General features: G+C 33.6%; 3 protein-coding genes across 4 annotated transcripts; 2 read left to right on the forward strand and 1 right to left on the reverse strand.

The window, feature by feature from the left end:
- The first annotated feature begins 3382 nt into the window (after positions 1-3382).
- On the forward strand, positions 3383-8383 carry LOC107409332 (glucose-1-phosphate adenylyltransferase large subunit 1). Its single transcript, XM_048480174.2, has 15 exons — positions 3383-3769; positions 4119-4368; positions 4545-4667; positions 4859-5029; positions 5282-5374; positions 5499-5582; positions 5661-5716; positions 5810-5903; positions 6431-6616; positions 6856-6936; positions 7258-7344; positions 7427-7531; positions 7629-7735; positions 7817-7877; positions 7979-8383. Exons 2-15 carry the CDS (start codon positions 4132-4134, stop codon positions 8078-8080), a joined length of 1587 nt encoding a protein of 528 aa, XP_048336131.1. The 5' UTR covers positions 3383-3769; positions 4119-4131; the 3' UTR covers positions 8081-8383.
- Positions 8384-8529: 146 nt separating this feature from the next.
- Positions 8530-11306, forward strand: LOC107406791 (SNF1-related protein kinase regulatory subunit gamma-1). Of its 2 annotated transcripts, XM_048480177.2 has the most exons (7): positions 8530-9221; positions 9349-9509; positions 9680-9796; positions 10026-10184; positions 10438-10520; positions 10614-10805; positions 10893-11306. In XM_048480177.2, the coding sequence occupies exons 1-7, from the start codon at positions 9077-9079 to the stop codon at positions 11275-11277; spliced, it is 1242 nt and encodes a 413-aa protein (XP_048336134.2). In that variant the 5' UTR covers positions 8530-9076; the 3' UTR covers positions 11278-11306. The 2 variants fall into 2 exon arrangements, with proteins under 2 accessions (XP_048336134.2, XP_048336133.2); XM_048480176.2 differs by having other exon boundaries at positions 10438-10805.
- A 202-nt stretch (positions 11307-11508) lies between these two features.
- On the reverse strand, positions 11509-16986 carry LOC125424029 (uncharacterized). The gene is made up of 4 exons (XM_048480173.2): positions 16728-16986; positions 13981-15440; positions 13718-13743; positions 11509-12979 (listed from the first exon to the last, which is right to left on the reverse strand). Exons 2-4 carry the CDS (start codon positions 15377-15379, stop codon positions 12224-12226), a joined length of 2181 nt encoding a protein of 726 aa, XP_048336130.2. The 5' UTR covers positions 15380-15440; positions 16728-16986; the 3' UTR covers positions 11509-12223.
- Positions 16987-18795: the final 1809 nt, after the last annotated feature.

Consider the following 18795-nt stretch of genomic DNA (forward strand, 5'->3'; position numbering starts at 1 on the left):
ATATTAAGTTGAAAAATTGAAATTATAAACTTGGATTATAGTAAAATAGTGATTTTGTCACTTAATATCTTTCAACAATGAAAATACTTGAGTTACTTGTCCATATCTTATTAGTAAATTCATTATTTATTGAGAACGACAATTTTGAATCTTTTTACTTTTGATATTAAAATAATAATATAATATTAACTTATAATATCAAATGTTTTTTAAATGTTAATTTCATTTCACAATAATAATAATAATAATAATAATAATAATAATATTTGAGTTAACGTCCACTCACCAAATAAGGAGTAAAATTCATTTGAAGATATATATATTTTTTTTTCTCTTAATTTTTGATAGGGAAGGTAGACACAATATCAATATCATAGTTTTTACTCATAGTATTTATTATTAAAAATAGTATTGATTGTCATTTTAGATGATGGAGCACATATCCATATATCTTTCAAAAATTTAAATTGTTATCAAAACGATTCGTTTTCCATATTAGATATTACATAAAAAATTAATACATATACAATTAAATACATTCAATTAATATTCTCATTTTAACATAGAATTTGTAGGTTTACATCGTTAATTATAACAAATAATAAATTTTTTATTGTTAATATATTTATTTGGGTTTTGAAGATGACTGTTGGCGACACTAGGAAAGAGTGAAGTTGTCTGTATCATAGGTAGAATATGAGCGGCTTTATGTGGGCAAGGTTCGTGGACCGTTGATGCATGAAGTGGTGGACCTGACGAGGCCCGGTGGCTTATGGGGCCCACTAAAATATCATGTGGGCAGTACTAGGAAAGAGTGACGTTGTCTGTATCACAGGTACAATATGAGCGGCTTCATGTGGGCAAGGTTCGTGGACCGTTGATGCATGAAGTGGTGGACCCGACGAGATCCGGTGGCTTATGGGGCCCACTAAAATATCAACTTGATGGGCCTCTCTACACTTAATAAGAACCGTCCAATGCTGTTAGGTGTGTATGTAGGACAATTCAGAGATGATCAGCACTATTACCAACGTGATTGAGGAATCTACTTGCTGGAACAAGCCTCCTCAGTTGGTCCCACTAATTTATCTTTCGAACATATTTCCAAAAAATAAAAAGCTGCTTTGAGAAAATAATTTTAATTATAATAAATTTCATACAGGGAGTTCTTCTATGTTTGTTTTTCTTTTAATGTAGTAGATTTTGGGCGCAACAAGTTTGTGGTTGAAGTTTATAATTATTTACTTTTTTGTTTGATACATATCTGTAGAATGTTTAGGTAATGACAACTTAGTGGTAATTTAAAATTTATTAAAAAAGTAAATTTTTTTTATTTGAATAATTTTTTAAAAAAAAAATTTGTGAATTTCAGTAAAAAATAAATATTATAATGTGAAAAATTAAGATGAAAAATGTATTAATATGTCATTTTAAAATTTATTAAAAAATTAATTTTATGTATTTTTTTAAATATAATTTTATTTTTTAATTTTAATATATAAACTTATTTAATTATTTATAAGTCATATTTTATTCTATAATCAATCAAACACTTAAAAAAAATTCTAAAAAAATTTATTTTTGAAAAACTGAATCCTAAAATATTAATTTTTTAAAATCGATTTCCTTTAATATTTTTTCTTTTACCAAACAGGCCACTAAATGAAATTAATTTTTGGGAATCAAGTTTTTTTTTTTTTTTTTTTTTGGGGATTTTGCTCTCTTATATGTATATGTTTCAAATAAAGCTATTAGTAAAATAGAAACAAATTTTATTTTTACCTATTAGCAAAATTAAAAATAAATTTTTTCCTAATTTTTTGTGATCATTGTGTTTCTCATTCTGCATGTTGAGAACTAAGGCCTAGTCCCCACCAGTGTGATTACCTAATTTTCCAGAAAATAAATAACCAAAATAAAACAATCCATTTTTGGTTCCAAAGCATTCAAGAACTCCTTCATGTATATATATATATATATATATATATATTTTTTTTTTTTTTCAAAAAAAATTTATGTTGTTCTCAAGCCAAGAGAAAGAAAAAGCATGAATAATTCCGAACCGATCATAGGATAAATATAATGATATTCCTTGCTTCTAATAAAAACAAATAATAACTTAATGATACTCCTCTATAAAGCTAGAACTGTAAAAAAAGTATAGGAATATCACCTAACTCATGAAAAACCAAATTGTATAGGCAACCTAGTTTTACAATTCAAGGGCCTTTTTCTTTACCGAAAATAAAAAAGTCATTTTTAATTTTATTTTTTTTTCCTATATATATATATATATATTTTATGAATGAACAGATTATTACTCAAAAACAAACTCCAACTACCATTTTGAAGCCTGAAAAACAAGTACATACAGATACAGGACTTGTTATATGCACAAATTATCACTTCCAAAAAAAGCAAAAAAAAACCTAGACCAATCATGTAGTACATACCTTTTCCATTTTCGGTAAGATGATCAAACTACTACTTATTATGATTTTTTGTTTTTTTAATAGAAAGTACTTATTAGGTTCAGTCGAACACTAAATAAGCTAGATTCATGAACACAAAATTTTCCATGACATAACTTTGCAATACATGGAGGTTTTAACTCATGGAAAATATTTTTTTTTTTTTTCCTTTTTATGATATATGAAAATTTAACTCACATTTAAAACCAAACAATACGAGCTATTATAAATTTTGTGAATTCATAGTAAAAAAACGTCCCACACCAACTGCAATAAGAAGAAATTCTAATCATTTTTACATTAAAAAAAAAAGTTAATTAAATTAAATTTTTTTTTATTATTCCTTTTTTATCTTCTTAATTTTCCCTAATTCTAACAGCTAATTATCTCCCTTTTTTCCACTGACTAAACAACACATTATTTCCATGCCAATACTAATAAAGTATTTTGTTTTATTTTTCTTTTTCTTCCCAAGTTGTGAGAACATGATAATTTTGCTACTTGATGAAAAAGAGATTCATAATTTGATCAACTTGCAACAAATAAAAAAGGTGGTTTGAGGAATGAATCTAACTAAATTATAATCAACATTTTGAAATTTTGTTAGCAGTCTTCGTCAATTAATACAGGGTTAAAACACAATTTGTCCACAATTTGTCCAAGTTGCAAGCAAAATCTGCAATTCCAGCCGTCAAAACAAGAGACTACAAACAAACTACAATGATATTTAGACAAATCAATTTCTTTTTCTCTATTCTTATTAATCAAACTACAATGATATTTAGACAAATCAATTTCTTTTTCTCTATTCTTATTAATCAAACAACTAAATTGTCTTCTCAGCAATAATAGTATTAGTTCTAATAATTAATAATTAATGTATGGTTTGGCATGAAATGAACAGGTGTTTGGCTGCTAAATGGTCATCTCTGATTGCAACAAGGAGGAGCCTAGAAACTTGGACTGTGGAAGGAAGCGGGTGATGGAGTCGGATATGCGATGATGAACTGTGGCAAGGCCACGTGAATTCATGCCACTAAAAATAAAAAAAATAAAGATTTTTTTTACTCTCTCTCTCTCTCTCATACTCATTGTATAATTATAAATACGCAACACCTAAATTGCAGGATTTCCCGTGAGGCTCTCAAAAGCCAATAAAGTTGTCAACTTTTTTATCAAATCATTCACGCATTTCACCCCATCATCTTTCTACGTCAATCGAAATATATCGGCTCCCGTGTGGACTGCCACTACTCTGTCTCTCCCATATTCTTTGAAGCTTTCCACCACCTTATTTGGTGTGTTATTTCTTCTACTCTGGTTCTGATTCATCTTTCAAAATATTTTTTTCTTGGGGCTTGTTGTTAGTGATATTTCTGATCTGGGTCTTTGAATTTCATCAAGATCTTTCATCAGCAACTGCCTTTAGATTTGGCTTTGTTTTGGGTTGCTTGTTTATTATTTTAAGTTTTTATTTTTTATTATTGAACGTTTTCTTAACTTTGAGCATGTGACACAACTGAGAATCACTTTGTGTGATCTGTACTTAACTTGGTTGCTTAGACTAGAATTCTGCTTTACTGGGATTCGGTTTCTATAAGTACTCATTTGGTTGTAAAAATTTTGAACCATTACCATTCTAAGCAGCAAGGTAGCTGGAATGGATTTCTGCTGTGTGTCCTTGAAACCCAATAGCCATTTGGCAAAAGCTAGCCAAGGTGATCTCAGTAATGGAGAAAATCGGTTTCTTGGAGAGAAGATCAGAGGAGGAAGCCTAAATAACAGTATTTGGGGCAAGCAGATGCCAAATGCTTGGAGAACTGAGAAGAGGGTCAAGAGGGTTAATCCTGGTGTTGCTTTCTCTGTTCTTACATCAAACACCCCCAAGGAAACTCTGGTAAGTTTTTGCATTCTCTCCATGATCCATTTGAAATTTCTGAAAAGGAGTGTATTTTTCTGTATCCACCATTATAGAAGTTCTAGGAAATATGGAATTGTTTCAGTTCCTGCTTACGAAGTTAATTTGATGTCGTTGTTTGGTAAATGGTTTCTTAATTTTGGATTCAATTTCAGACTCTGCAAGTTCCACAGTTTCATAGACGAAGAATGGACCCCAAAAATGTCGCTTCAATCATTTTGGGAGGAGGTGCTGGGCCTCAACTATTTCCTCTTACCAGGAGAGCAGCAACACCTGCTGTAAGATATTATTTCTTGTTTGGGATTTTTGCTGGCTGGAAAAAATGGGATTCTACTTCTTGAATTCTTCAATTTGCTTCTGCTGGTCATCCATATCATGGATCATACATGAAGTAGAGCTATTGAAGTATGTGAGTTTACATATAAAATCCTTGAGGTTATACCATTTGAGTATGTGGTTTGATATGCAGGTACCAGTTGGAGGATGCTACCGTCTCATAGACATTCCAATGAGCAATTGCATCAATAGTGGCATAAACAAGATTTTTGTGTTGACCCAGTTTAATTCTGCTTCACTCAATCGTCATCTTGCTCGCACATATTTTGGAAATGGTGTTAACTTCGGAGATGGGTTCGTGGAGGTAATGGATTGTTAAAGGCATATGGATATTTGATATGTTTGTTAGTTCCTTGTACTTAAAATTCCCAATATTACAAGACATATTATTTTAAAATCTATGTTATTGACAGAGGAACCTAATGCCTAATCATCATATATTTTCTCATTTGTTGAAATTAAAAGGCAGTAAAAATAACTAGCATGTATGTATCTTGTTAGCATGTTGCAGTTTCTTGATTATTGGGTGCTAAAGTAAAAATCATTTCATTAACAGGTTCTGGCAGCCACTCAAACATCTGGAGAAAGAGGAATGAATTGGTTTCAAGGGACAGCAGATGCTGTGAGGCAATTTATATGGGTATTTGAGGTGAGGATGAAGTTTCCAAATGTACTAATATCATCTTGAAATGGGAATTCAAATGATAGGGGTCCCTTCTGATTTCACCTATAAGTAGAGTTTTGAATATGATAATTTTTATTAATTCTTGAAGGATGCCAAGAACCGGAACATTGAGAACATTCTGATTTTGTCGGGTGATCATCTTTACCGAATGGATTATACGGAATTTTTGCAGGTATACATTTATATCCTATAAATTATAGACCTTTTTTAGTTCTTGCATTATGCTTACACGTTTGCAATAATGTAACAGAGTCATGTTGATAGAAATGCCGACATTACGCTTTCATGTGCAACAGCGAATGAGAGGTCTGTTCAGTTTTCTTATTTCATGTTTTTACATCTTCTACTTCTAAACTAAGGTGTTTAAATGACATCTAAATTTGGATGGGTGCTTTCCAGCCGTGCATCAGATTATGGATTGGTGAAGATTGACAGCAGAGGCCGAATTGCGCAGTTTTCTGAGAAACCAAAGGGTGCTGATCTGAAAGCAATGGTGAGAAACACATAGCAGATGTCGTCCTTAAATCTCTTTTGTGATTTTAGTTGCAAGATTGTTTTCATCCCCAGTTCAATTGTACTTGAATTCTCTCAATCCTCATACATCAATCTAGTTCTGTATATTGTGTCGATGAAATACTGCATTAGAGCCGGCCTTGTTTATATCTTTATGAACAACATTATGGACTGGCCTTCACAAAATTGAGGAGTTGTTCTTTTCCTTGCTGATCTTTTATACAAACTAATAAGATGGAGATGCAAGACTTTATTATTATTTTATTTTATATTTTGGTGTGCTGGACTTGATGGTTAGGAAGACCAAAAGTTGCATTTTTATATCATTAATCCTTTCTTTTAAGCGAACTGCATACATCAGGACCATATTGATTTTGAAGGTTTACCTTCTGAATCATTCAAACAAGCCATTATGACGGGATTTGAGATTCATGTAATAAAGTTTTCTTTTCTGTAGTCTTAATAAATTTATATCTAATATGAGCTAGTTTGTTGTTATTTCTGCAGAGAACAGATACCAGTCTTCTAGGTCTTTCTGCAATAGAAGCCATGGAATCTCCGTACATTGCATCAATGGGAGTTTATGCATTTAAGACAGACATTTTATTAAAGCTCCTGAGGTGGAGGTACCCTACATCAAATGACTTTGGATCTGAAATCATTCCTGCAGCTGTTAAAGAGCATGATGTTCAAGTAAGATAACTGTAGTTCCTTTAGTAGATTCATCTTGCAAATTGTTTCTCCATGGTTTTTGGTATAAGTAAGACGGTTAGTCTTCTAGGCCTGACTAGTATTATGTAATATGATTAGAAATAGAAACAAGAGATGAATAATCAAAATTTAATACATTTTATCAATTCATGTTAAATTCTCAATCATGTTCATTAAGAAAATGTGATACTAATATGTATATTTTGCTTTTTCTTTGACAGGCATATATATTCAGAGACTACTGGGAGGATATTGGAACCATAAAGACCTTTTATGATGCTAACATAGCTCTCACTGAAGAGGTAGGTTTATGTTGTTATAGATATCAACCTTGGGAGTAAGATATTTTGGATGAATTGTTTGAGTTCCGATTCTTATCTCAATTTAATACCAAGAAAAGTTGAGATTTCTTCTTGTCAGTTCTTTTGCCTTGTCATTTCATGCATGTATTTCCATACACCATGTTGCAGACCTCAATGCTTTTGCCAATGCTAACATGAAATTCGTAGGCAGAAGAATTTTTGCAATGCTGACTTTAACATCTATATGTGAACCTGACAGCATTCTTTTCTTTTCCTTAAAATTAGATAAATTCTTGAAATAAGAGCACTTATATCTTGCAGAAACCGAAGTTTGAGTTCTACGACTCAAAGACACCTTTCTTCACATCACCTCGGTTCTTGCCACCAACAAAGATGGATAAATGCCGGGTACACTTGCAAAGTTTGGCTAATATTTGTCACTGCATTGAGAGGGGTATGGCTTCTAATACTTCAGTTTTTTGTTGTGCAGATTGTGGATGCAATAATCTCACACGGGTGTTTCCTGCGAGAATGTATTGTCCAACATTCAATAGTGGGTGAACGGTCTCGATTAGATTACGGTGTTGAGCTTCAGGTGAATCATCATGGTTTCCAGAAAGAATCCAATTTATACATCTTTTTCCTAATGAATGATGACTTTGTTGATTTAAGCGTTTATCTATCTTTTACAGGATACTATAATGTTGGGTGCAGACTATTACCAAACTGAATCTGAGATTGCATCCCTCCTGGCAGAAGGGAAGGTTCCTATTGGGATTGGAGAGAATACAAAGATTAGGTAATTACACTTGAACATTCTCTGATGGGATTTCAGAATATCATGTAGTACTGACCATGGCTTTTTGGTTTTCATTTGAAGGAATTGTATAATCGATAAGAATGTAAAGATAGGGAAGGACGTGGTGATCGTGAACAAAGATGTAAGCACAGCTTCATGCTCTTATCATTTCCTGGTGGGAATGATAAGTTCTTCATTTCCCTTTACCTTTCATGGAAATCTGAATGCTCTGGCTTTTTGCAGGGTGTTGAAGAAGCAGACAGACCAGAAGAAGGATTCTATATCCGTTCAGGGATCACCATTATACCAGAGAAGGTAACCATTAAAGATGGCACTGTCATATAGAAAAAGAGGAATTAGATGGGCAGCTGAAGAGGAAAGTTTTTTCCGGGATTTTGTCTTTTAGAAGAGGGAAGCGGAGCTTTTGTCAATGTATGTAAAACTGGAAGATCCCTCAGGTTACTTATCCTATAAGAGATGGTCCACGCGGAATGTATATAGATAAAAATCAGAGGGGGCTTGTTTAGCTGGTACTTTTTTTTTTTTTTTTTTTTTTTGCCCTTTCATATATCTATAATAAAAAAAAACCTGGAGAATCATGTATTATATTGTCATCAATAAATGCTTACTTTTCAATCTTCTCAGAACAATTAGCAACTTCCAAATTTCAACTTCCGTTCAGTTGCTCTTTTGGGATTGTTAGATTCTGTCATATATCAATTATTGTAATCCAGCAACTTGTTTTTCAAATTTAAACTTCAACCTTTGCAAGCCTTTTGTCCCTAGGATTTTGTTTAACAAATTCTATACCAAGAAGAAAATTCCAGGGGTTCTCTCGGTACAATAACTTTTTTTTTTTCTTTTAAAAATGAAACTAACAAGTTCTTTATATTGTTCTTGTTGGGTTTACACGTTGTAAACAAATCAGACAACCTTGGAAGAAAATCCTAAAAAAACACCCAGTTTTCCTTTTGAATCCATATACCAAACAAAGATGGTAAATTCCCAGATTAGATAGTTCTAGGATCCGGAGATAAAGCCATTTCAAACGACAGAGAAAGGACATAGTAGTCAAAGGGGAAAATACATTTTATGTACAGAAATATGTGCAACCGGGTCTTTTGCTGCTATATGGCACTTGATGCTTCACCATTCTCCAAAAAAAAAAAAAGAAAAAAAAAGAACCGCCACGTGGAGTTCTTGGACATTGACACCTCTCCCATGCACGCCGCTGCGGGTGTTTTGGGAGAGAAAAGAGCAAAACAAACGAGGATCAGAGAAGATATCACAGGCAGAGAATTTTTGTCAACAAAGAAAACAAAGGTGTTGATTTAAAGGAAAATGGAGAACATTATGAAGAAAGACACACCCAGTTCTACTATCAGCACTCATCAAAGCAACCAAAATTTTGATTCAGGCACTGCTCTCCAGCTCTTCTTTGATCACATTCCCATCAGTTCAATCCCCGGCATCAGAAACTCACCTGGTATACTACTACACTATCTTTTTGTCCAATTTTGGTTGAAGTTTCTATGTAATATATATATATATCTATATATATATATATATATATTTTTTTTTTTTCTGATTTTTTCGTTTTGTTTTAATTAAAGTATTGGAATTGAAAACTGGTGATTGTGTAAGAGATGCCATCAGTTTGCTGTATGAGAAGAATGCATTTGGTGCACTGGTTGCAGATAATGCAACAGATGAATTTTCAGAATGTTATATTGGTTTCATTGATTTTGCAAGCATGGTTCTCTGGTGTCTTGAGGTAAATTTTTTTTTTATTTTTTTTATTAGTATTATTATTTTTTATCTTATTTTATGTCTCTAGCATTTTCCAAACAATCAAACCAACCCATAAAACTTTTATTTTTATTTTTATTTTTTACTTCTATCTTAAATGGATGCAAAAAGCTTCTCATGAGAATTTCACTTCAGGAATTTGAAAAGGTGAGATACCATAACAGACACAGACACAAAGGAACTGAAGAGACTGACCACATTGCTCCATTTTTCTCAATACTTGAACGGTACCCACATATTGGGCATACTAAGGTCATGTTTCTTTTTTCTTTTCCCTTATTTTTTTCAGATATCAAACTTCATAAGCAAAAAGGGTGATTCTTTAAGTTCAATACTGTTAGGACTAATATAAATGAAATAACTTCCCCGAAAAAACAAAAAATTTGTTTAGTGTTTTTGTGTATGAAAGAATTACTACTTTATTATACACTTCCAAGGTTTTTACATTTTCGATAAACTACTTCCACATTGATTATTACAGATTGGAGAGCTGGCTAAATCATTCTTATTGGATCCATTTTTCCCTGTTAACTTAGATGACACACTCTTCCATGTTCTGCTGCTTCTTTCAAAGCATCGGCTGCAAGTTGTTCCGGTCATAGAGCAACCCAATTCTCAGGTCATTGGTTTTATTACACAGGTATTCTGGTAGCTTTAATTTCTGCTTAGTAAATTGCATTGGCAACTGCAGATACCAATTAAATTACTAACATGCAGCTAGAATATCAAAATGCATATCTATCAGCTTAACATGAATATTTGTATCATTTTTATTAAATTAAAAAAAAAAAAAAGAGAAAAAAAAAAAGAAGGAAGGAAAAAATGAACGTTTGTATCATCATCTTCATCATCTGACCAATGAATAGAATAATTGTTGCTTGTCTCTCTGGTAGAATGCAGTTATGCAGTTCCTTCTTCAATCAAGTGGTTTAGACTGGTTTGATCGCATTGCTGACAAAGCTTTGACAGACTTCTGGTATGTATTTATTGTATATTTTATACATCAATACAATAATATATTCCAAATTTACGACTACTTGGTTAATCTCCACCCATTTTTTTCATACAGGTTTGAGCACAAAGAACATGCTGTACATGTATATGGAGACCAAAGCATAACGGAAGCTCTACATACATTGTGGAAAAATCGAACAGGTGTAATTGCTGTAACAGATCGAGAAAGCAAGAGGCTCATTGGCAGTGTGAGAAACAGTGATGTCTACCTTCTTCTTGAGAGTGAAAATCTCCTTCACGATAAAAAGTAAGTTACCTTTTTTTCTTCTCTTTTTTCTTTTTTTTTTTTTTTTTTTGGGTGGGGGGGTCAAAACATGATAATGCAAGTTTGCAGGACTACCGTGGAGGAATTCATTCACATGGAGAGTCATAACGGAGCCTCTGATCTGAATGTTGAACAAGACCTTGGGATTCTTCTCTCAAAAGAGATTCTTCTTCTAAGGAAATACTTCCTTCCGAAAATGACCTTGCCGGTCACCAACAAAGAAACAGATACACTGAGGCAAGCCATGAAGAACATGTCAGATACAAAAAGCAGCTTCAGCCTTCTAGTTGATGATACACAACAAGCCACGGGGCTGCTCACATTGAGAGATATAATCATTCAGTTTGCTCCTCCTTGCATAGACTCGGGCATCCATGGAGTTGGTTTTTTTGAATTTGCTCTGGAACAAGCTGGGTGTCATGTAAACAATGGACATGTAATTTGTGATCGATAACTTCATTTATATAGCCATTAATTAATGTATTTCTACTCCATAACAAGATATAAACTAAATCTTAAATGAAAGATGGGGCAGTCAATAAGGTTGGGCATGGGTGGAGAGGTTTCATGTAAGTTATAGCAGGGTCTTGGAGGGTCATCTGCAAAGGAGAAGATCTATCTGACTTCAACCAACCTCCTTTTGGAGATCCATGAGTTTGTCTAAAGAGATTGCAACAAGAAGGAATAATCAAACCACACTAGGAAAATATATGCAACCAAAAATTTTTACTTCGGGTGACGAAGTTTATAATACAATAGGCAATTGAAAATTAGCCACACTTGCACATCATATAACAAAAATGTATACATCAAGATCATGCACATCATATAACAAAAATGCATACATCGAGACCACCTTAAAGATCGTAAGTAAAGAAAGGCTAACGATTCTCAGCATGATTCTTTTTCACCCTTCTGTATTTGTCCTTGACATTTTCAGTTCATTAAATAACTTCTTCAGCTCCAGAGCACTCTCCTCTTAAGGGCCATAACCACATGCATAGTTCCTGTCAAATTGGAACATTCTCCAGCAGCTCCAGTATTGCAGGCATAATGTATGGTGTTAGCACAGTAAGTTCGCTTTCTCACTTTCTCATTATGCCTAAGACATGATAGAGAGAGTATACAAAGGTTTGTGTCTTCAGCTCAGGTAGAGAGAGAGAGAGAGTACAAACTATTGCGTATTTAGCTGAACTTTTGAGAGTATACCAATATGCAGGCCAGATGCATACCTATGCAACACTCAGGGTTTATAGAGCTCACATTCTGCTCACTGATTAATTTTGATGAATGACCAAAAAGCATTGTTTGTCCTCGAAAAAAACAATGCTGGCCAGCTAGAACCGTCATGATCCCATTTTGACCATTTAGCTCACTTTCCATTCTAAAACCTGACTTGTTCACTTGCAATTCCAAACTACTAAACCCCCCTTTTTAGTAAATTCGCAAGGTCTGAACCCAGTCATGGCCTTTCCCATTAATGCCATAGCAGCAAGGCTTGGAAAATGCTTCTGTTGAACTTCATTCGACATTACCTTCAAACATTGTGGTTCAAAGAACTCCACTGCTTTAGACTTCTTTGGGGGAGCCACAGCAACATTACGGCGCCACCTTTGGATCCAAGGATGTGAAATTTTTATATCTTGATTTTCCCTCTTTGATTCAATAGGTGAGGATTCACTGTTTCTTAATAAGAAAGCAGTTTGATTGCGGATCGTCTGTTCTTTACCTTCACATGTACCCATAGGGGGTTCTGAATTGTTTATGCTGCGGTTCATAATTTTGCTGAAGAACTTATTAACCTTTTCATGGGAAGAGGCTTCTGCCATTTCTGAGCTCTTAGTACCACAGGCAGAAGTAGGACTCAACTTTAGGCGCTTAACCCATATGCTGCTTGGCTCTTGTTCCAGATAACTATCTGAGCGTGCAGAGGATTTTAATCTTTTTGGCTGCACAGCATGGGAAAGGAGGTGTTCAACATCCAAACTCTGGGTTTTTGATGTACTTGTCTCTTTGTCATCTCCATAAGCTGCGAGATCAGGAAGCTCTTGATTTATATCAGGTAAGTTTGTTTTTACCCGGTTGTTTCTAGTTTCTTCTTCAGTTGAAGGGAATACAGGTTGAGACGTTGGTGACTGTGGGTCCAATTCAATGCACTACAAAATTCATATCGTGTAATGATTTCACAACTATTTCAAGACTAAATATAACACAAAATATGTTTATACACTTGATCCTGCATAGCATCACCACTACAAGTCCAATTTAATTAAAAACTTAATTATACTTATGACCTATACAATAGTCCAATTTAATTAAAAACTTAATTATGCTTATGACCTATACACTAGTCCAATTTAATTAAAAACTTAATTATGCTTATGACCTATACACTCAATATATCTTAACCTATTTTAATTGAATAAAACATTTATAGGTTCTAGGCTTCATTTTACCTGCAGTAATTAATACATAAAGGTGAATGTATTTATGACTGTCCATGTATGCAATAAATAGCTAACAATGACAATAATAACAAAAAAATAATAATAGAATGAACAGCAGCAATAATGACAATACCAAACAAGAACACTGGTAAAATCAGTACTTATAACAAAATAGCTAGGATCAATAATGTCCAACAAAATAGAGCTTGGAGCTATGATGGAAACTAATGTACAATGCTTCATAACTTGGGGTTCATGGATTGACCTCTAATAAGTAACAGTAATGAGCTATGGAAAAAAAATATAAACCAACAAATTCATTGTCTATGAAAAAATAAGGACAGCATTTTACATCTAGCAGTAAATGTACAGCGTTTGAGCAAGCAAGTAGATACCCAAATTGATGATTATAACACATTATCAAGGACAAAAAATATGAAGGCTTACCTTATTTGGTGGCGAAGAAGCCATACCTACAAGCAAACAGCCAGAACCCTCAGTTAAAAACAAATCAAAGCAAGGGTAAAAGTTAACAAATGTATAAATAGTAAATGACACTGACAAAAAGCTGCCAATGAAATCCAGTGGTCACCCCTTTCTAAAAAAACATCTTAAAGACTTATTTACTGAAAACCTAAAAAATCCATATAGCATGGAATAAAATTTCAATCAACTCATGACTCATGGAAAACATGAAACTATGTAAATACCAGAAACACGATTCTCCCGGAAAATATCCATGTCCATGGTATCAGTGTCAGCTGATGATTCATTATTTAAATTTGCTGCTGAAGTGTTGAAATCTTTGGCATCTTTCTCTCCCTCACTACTTGCGGAACTTCCTAGAAGTTGTAGCTTCACTCCAGGCTGAACTGGGAATTCATTATCTGGACATAAGCTGAAGAGCTCAGTAAAAGTGCTTCCTTTCAACTTGGTTGGCAGTGACGACTCTTTCAACATTGGACCTCCTTCACAGAGATCAAAATTGGTTTTTTTTGCAAACATAAAATGATGAGTTGTTTGAGAAAACTTGGTTTGACCTCTAGCTGAATCTTCCATGGAGTTGACAGTGGAGCAAATTCTCAAATCCTCCATGTTATACAGATCACATGGCAAGCTTGGTAGTGAAGAACGTCCAAGATATAATTTTTTGGCGCCATGCAGCCCAGAAGATATGCTCCGGCTAGGAAACAATCCATTACCTGAACAATCTGGTATCCTTTGCCTCTGCTTACCAAGAAAATGAGGTTGCTGAATGCTTTTTGAGATATCATGTGGTAAAGCCACATCATTATGCCTCGATAATGAGTTTGTAGATCTTCTAGCCATATTGATTGTCTTCTCATGAACCAAAATCATAGAATTGCTAGGGTAGTTAGTATTTGTGGCTTCATCTTCAGATACTAAAATGGAGTTTATTTTATTAATTTTCTCCTGTGACTGCATCGGAGCTCTGTGGTTACATCCATGTGGCACAATTTTTGAAGTTGATCCCACAAAATCATCCTCGAGGACCTTTCTCTTACTTTCAATAAACTTATCATATTTCGCCAGCTGCTCAGGCTGAAAATGACACTCTCTTGATGATGTATCTGGATCAGGTGGAGACCTTGCGAGCATTGAGAATGGGTACCTGTCACCCCTACTGAGAGAAAAAGGATAATATCTGGAATCAAGATCAATTTGAGACCTTAGATGAGAAATAGAAGCCTGTCCAATCTTTTCAGCCACAAAACTCTCTCCCTTTTGAGGAAGGCCGCACACTGGAAGGGGCTGGAAATCCGATCTGTCACTCCTTAACCTTTCTGAACTCGACATTGGACTTTCATTGCTGATATTGACTGTTTTTCCTTTATTAACTTCACTAAATCCTTTTGCATATTTAGAACTACTATCCACTATCTCTGTCCCACTAAGGAGGTGATGCTGCCTTGCATCATGATTGTCTTCATGGGATTCATAGCAAACTGATAATTGACTACAACCTCGGTTTGCTGATTTGCAGCTTGTGCGCATCCAATGAGCCATCCAAGCAGATTGGTAAGGATGCGCAGCTTTCCCAGTCATTCGATTGCTATTATCATAAGATTGTACAACACGATCAGACATGGTAGGTTATGCTCCTAAATTCAGAGTAAAAAAACTCTCTCAATAGCTTGTCAAAAGGCACCTGAAAATGTACAGTCCAAGAAAGCAGTATTTAGAGTCCATAGACCAATCATATATGGTTATTCCACTTCAACAGTTATAATTGTGAAAAAACCAAACCAATGGATTCAAGCGCTGATCATTCTATGCCTTTTATATAAAGTTAGGTTCTGACAACATAATGGATGGTTTTGAGGCCATGCATATGTATCCTTGTCCTCATAGAGAAATTATTGATCAAAGCTCTTTATTATGAAAATAAAAATTAGAAGCATCAAATACATGTGTTGACCATGTGTACAGTTTTCCAAATATCCAAGATACTGTATTGAAAAGGAAAAGAAGGATGGTACAACATCCATGGCTCTCCTTAGATAAGAAATTGTACAACAGCTTTTCAATTATTTCGATCATGTAAATTTTCTTCATTGTCTCTACTTGGAGAGAAGGGGGGCGGGGAAAAGGTAGAATTCTTGATTCTTGCCGCAGTTATCCATTAAACATACTACAGTTTGATCAATGATAAAAAAGGTCGGAGCTTTATCAACAATGGATATCGATTATTGGGAAGACAACCAAATGCACGACTACAAGGTACAACTTGGAGGCTATAGATGAATCTAAGAAGGTATCGTATCCAAATGAAGCAAAGAAATAACTAGAAAAGTTAAAGATGGTCCAATTGAAATCCACTGTAGAGATTTGTAGATGCTGTCCAATTGAAATCCACTGTAGAGATTTGTAGATGCTCATACCTTCCACCAAACTAAATACTTACTATGCTTCACCCCACCTTTTAATTTTAGATGATTCCAGTAATCACTCTAGTAAGACCTGTAAGGAAAAGCAGTGGCCAAAGCTAGTACTACTAGAGCATACCAATTCCCAGAAAAGGTTAGCATGTTAACTTTTGACTCATAAATCATTTAATTCTAGCTTAAAAAGAAAAGAAAACGGACAAAAAAAAAAAAAAAAAAAAAGGCAGTTTTCCCATTTCAGTACCAAAACGAATTGTAGGACTAGAAAGTAAGGGCCAGAAGGAAGCAAACTGGAAACAATATGAAATTACAGATATATGTGATACATCCAAACCACCCATTAGAGCAAAAGTTTCCTATATCCGAGCAACAAGCTGAAAACTATGGAGTGCCATTACAACAATCACTAAAACAGAGTTTACACCACAGAAGATATAGAGTATTATACAGAATTCCAAACACAGCAATACCCATAAAGCAGAAGTTAAAAAAGAAAGCTTAAATATACAAAAACAAATAAATAAATAATTGGAAACCCACTGAAATCTTACCTCCAAAGGCAAGAACTTTGAAGCCCCAGTGTCAAAGAAAAAAAAAATCTGGGTCTTTTACAAAGTAGTTGTAAGAGCGAGGATTGGTGTTTGAAGAAGCGGATCGAGATGCAGATATGGAGATCAGAGAGAGAGAGCGGAAACACGAAGCATAATGCAAGAAGCAGACTTGAAAAAGAAGCAGAAGTTGAAAGAGAGAAAAAGCCGGAAAGGGAAGGTGAAAGGGAGAGCATCTAAAAGCCGAGCTTAGAGGCTGCTCGCTACCCACTCAGCCACATACTCAAATTCTACTCTCAGCCACCCAGACAGAAATGGCTGCGACTCCCGGGACCCACTCCCCTGCACTTTTTCAATTCCACTTCATTTTTTTTTTCCTCTCTTTTTTTATTATGTTAATTTTTTAAAATTTTAAAATTTTCTAAATTGAAAAGTATATGATTTTCTATTTGATTGTAAGAGGTATATATCAATTGTATTTACCAAAAAAATTTAAAAAAAAGAAAGATATATGTCAATCGTGGCAATAGTTAATATGGTAAAGATCCAATGTTTTTCTTCTTTTTTTTTTTTTTTTCTCCCCCCCCCCCCAAAAAAAAAAAACAACAACCAATACTCTTATTAGTGTGTTTGAATCAACGTTCCTTATCAAAAAAGCTTTTGCACTAGCCAAATGGAATAATCAATGTGAGCAATAAGAGAGCTAAATTTGCTTTTGGTTATATAACTTTGTAGCATTACTCCATTCTTAAACAATTTTGTTATATTGAAATATATATATATATATATATATATATATATTTATATATATATATTGAGTATATTCATATTTTAAAAAGTAAATGTTGGACACAATAATATATATCTCTTTGCCTAGTGAATAAATTTGAACAACCTTTTTATTTTTTTAATAAACAAGTGTTGGAAGTCATCTAGATTAACGATTTTTAAAATTAAAGTATAATTGAAGAAATAGCAAACTTTAATAAGTTGATAAATTTCCATCACAAAATAAAAACTATGTTCCCAATAGCCTACGACACGTTGTCACGAAAAGGTATCATTTGGTAATAAGCTATGCATACATAAAATGTGCAATGTCATCTATTAAAAGAAGAAAGAGTTACCTTTTGATGGAAATTTACCAATATAACAAGCGAAAAATATGACACTTTAATTAATAGATTAAGTTTTAATATCTATTTGGACAAATGCCAATTCCAATAGATTTTCATCATAAAATTATTAATCAAATTACAAGATATCAAAAATTATTAAAAAAAAAAATAGTTATATATAATGTACACGCACATGGAGTGCATTACATTGAAAGAACCTTAAAACGTGATGTCTATGGAATTGTGGAATGCATGAGTGTTACTCTTTTTCTTTTTTTTCTTTTTTTTAATTCCTGATTTCTACGCAGCTCAAAGGCATAGATATTTTCTACAATTTGAGCAAATTGGAAACTTGGACACCATAAATATCTTCTTCCTTTATCTTTTCCCATCCAAAAAAAAAAAAATCTTCTTCTATCTTTGTTTCCTTTTTTGATTTATTAATATATTTGAATGTGATTGTCTCTCACTTTCTGCAAGAAAATATCTTAGGCAGCCCACTTACAAGTTGCAGTACTAGCATATATATATATATAATCTGAGTTTCCCAAATATCTCGGAATTTGTGCAACTCGGTCGGCCGGGAGTATCAGGCCAATGCAACGCAATGGCCCATGTGGAAAATGGGCTCCTCTTGCGGGCCCTGCTTTTCTGGTCAACATTTACGTTTTGATAAGCATTTAAATTTGGAACACACTTTTTTCTTTTTTTTTTTCTAATCTTAAAAAATAAAAATAAAAATTGGAACACACTCTGAAAAACAAAAGTTTGAAAAAAATTATTAAATAGATAAATTAAAAATAAATAAACAAAATAAAGAGGCTGCTGGTAGTTCAGACTTCAAATTGTACTAATAGTAGACATAAGGAGGACCAATGATATCCTTTTAAGATCAGAATTCAGGATATGATATATGCATCATTATCCTTCCTCATACCACTCAAAATAAAATT

Source organism: Ziziphus jujuba, chromosome 9, assembly GCF_031755915.1.
Source record: "Ziziphus jujuba cultivar Dongzao chromosome 9, ASM3175591v1".
Lineage (NCBI taxonomy): Eukaryota > Viridiplantae > Streptophyta > Magnoliopsida > Rosales > Rhamnaceae > Ziziphus > Ziziphus jujuba.

Coding starts and splice junctions, on each gene's coding strand:
- LOC107409332 (XM_048480174.2), top strand. CDS start 4,132: ATGGATTTCTGCTGTGTGTCCTTGAAACCCAATAGCCATTTGGCAAAA. Junction 4,369..4,544: donor ACACCCCCAAGGAAACTCTG/GTAAGTTTTTGC, acceptor ATTCAATTTCAG/ACTCTGCAAGTTCCACAGTT. Junction 6,617..6,855: donor TTAAAGAGCATGATGTTCAA/GTAAGATAACTG, acceptor TTTCTTTGACAG/GCATATATATTCAGAGACTA.
- LOC125424029 (XM_048480173.2), bottom strand. CDS start 15,379: ATGTCTGATCGTGTTGTACAATCTTATGATAATAGCAATCGAATGACT. Junction 13,744..13,980: donor CCGGGAGAATCGTGTTTCTG/GTATTTACATAG, acceptor GTTTGCTTGTAG/GTATGGCTTCTTCGCCACCA. Junction 12,980..13,717: donor CTTCTTCGCCACCAAATAAG/GTAAGCCTTCAT, acceptor TGAATTTTGTAG/TGCATTGAATTGGACCCACA.
- LOC107406791 (XM_048480176.2), top strand. CDS start 9,077: ATGGAGAACATTATGAAGAAAGACACACCCAGTTCTACTATCAGCACT. Junction 9,797..10,025: donor CACATATTGGGCATACTAAG/GTCATGTTTCTT, acceptor TGATTATTACAG/ATTGGAGAGCTGGCTAAATC. Junction 10,806..10,892: donor AATCTCCTTCACGATAAAAA/GTAAGTTACCTT, acceptor GCAAGTTTGCAG/GACTACCGTGGAGGAATTCA.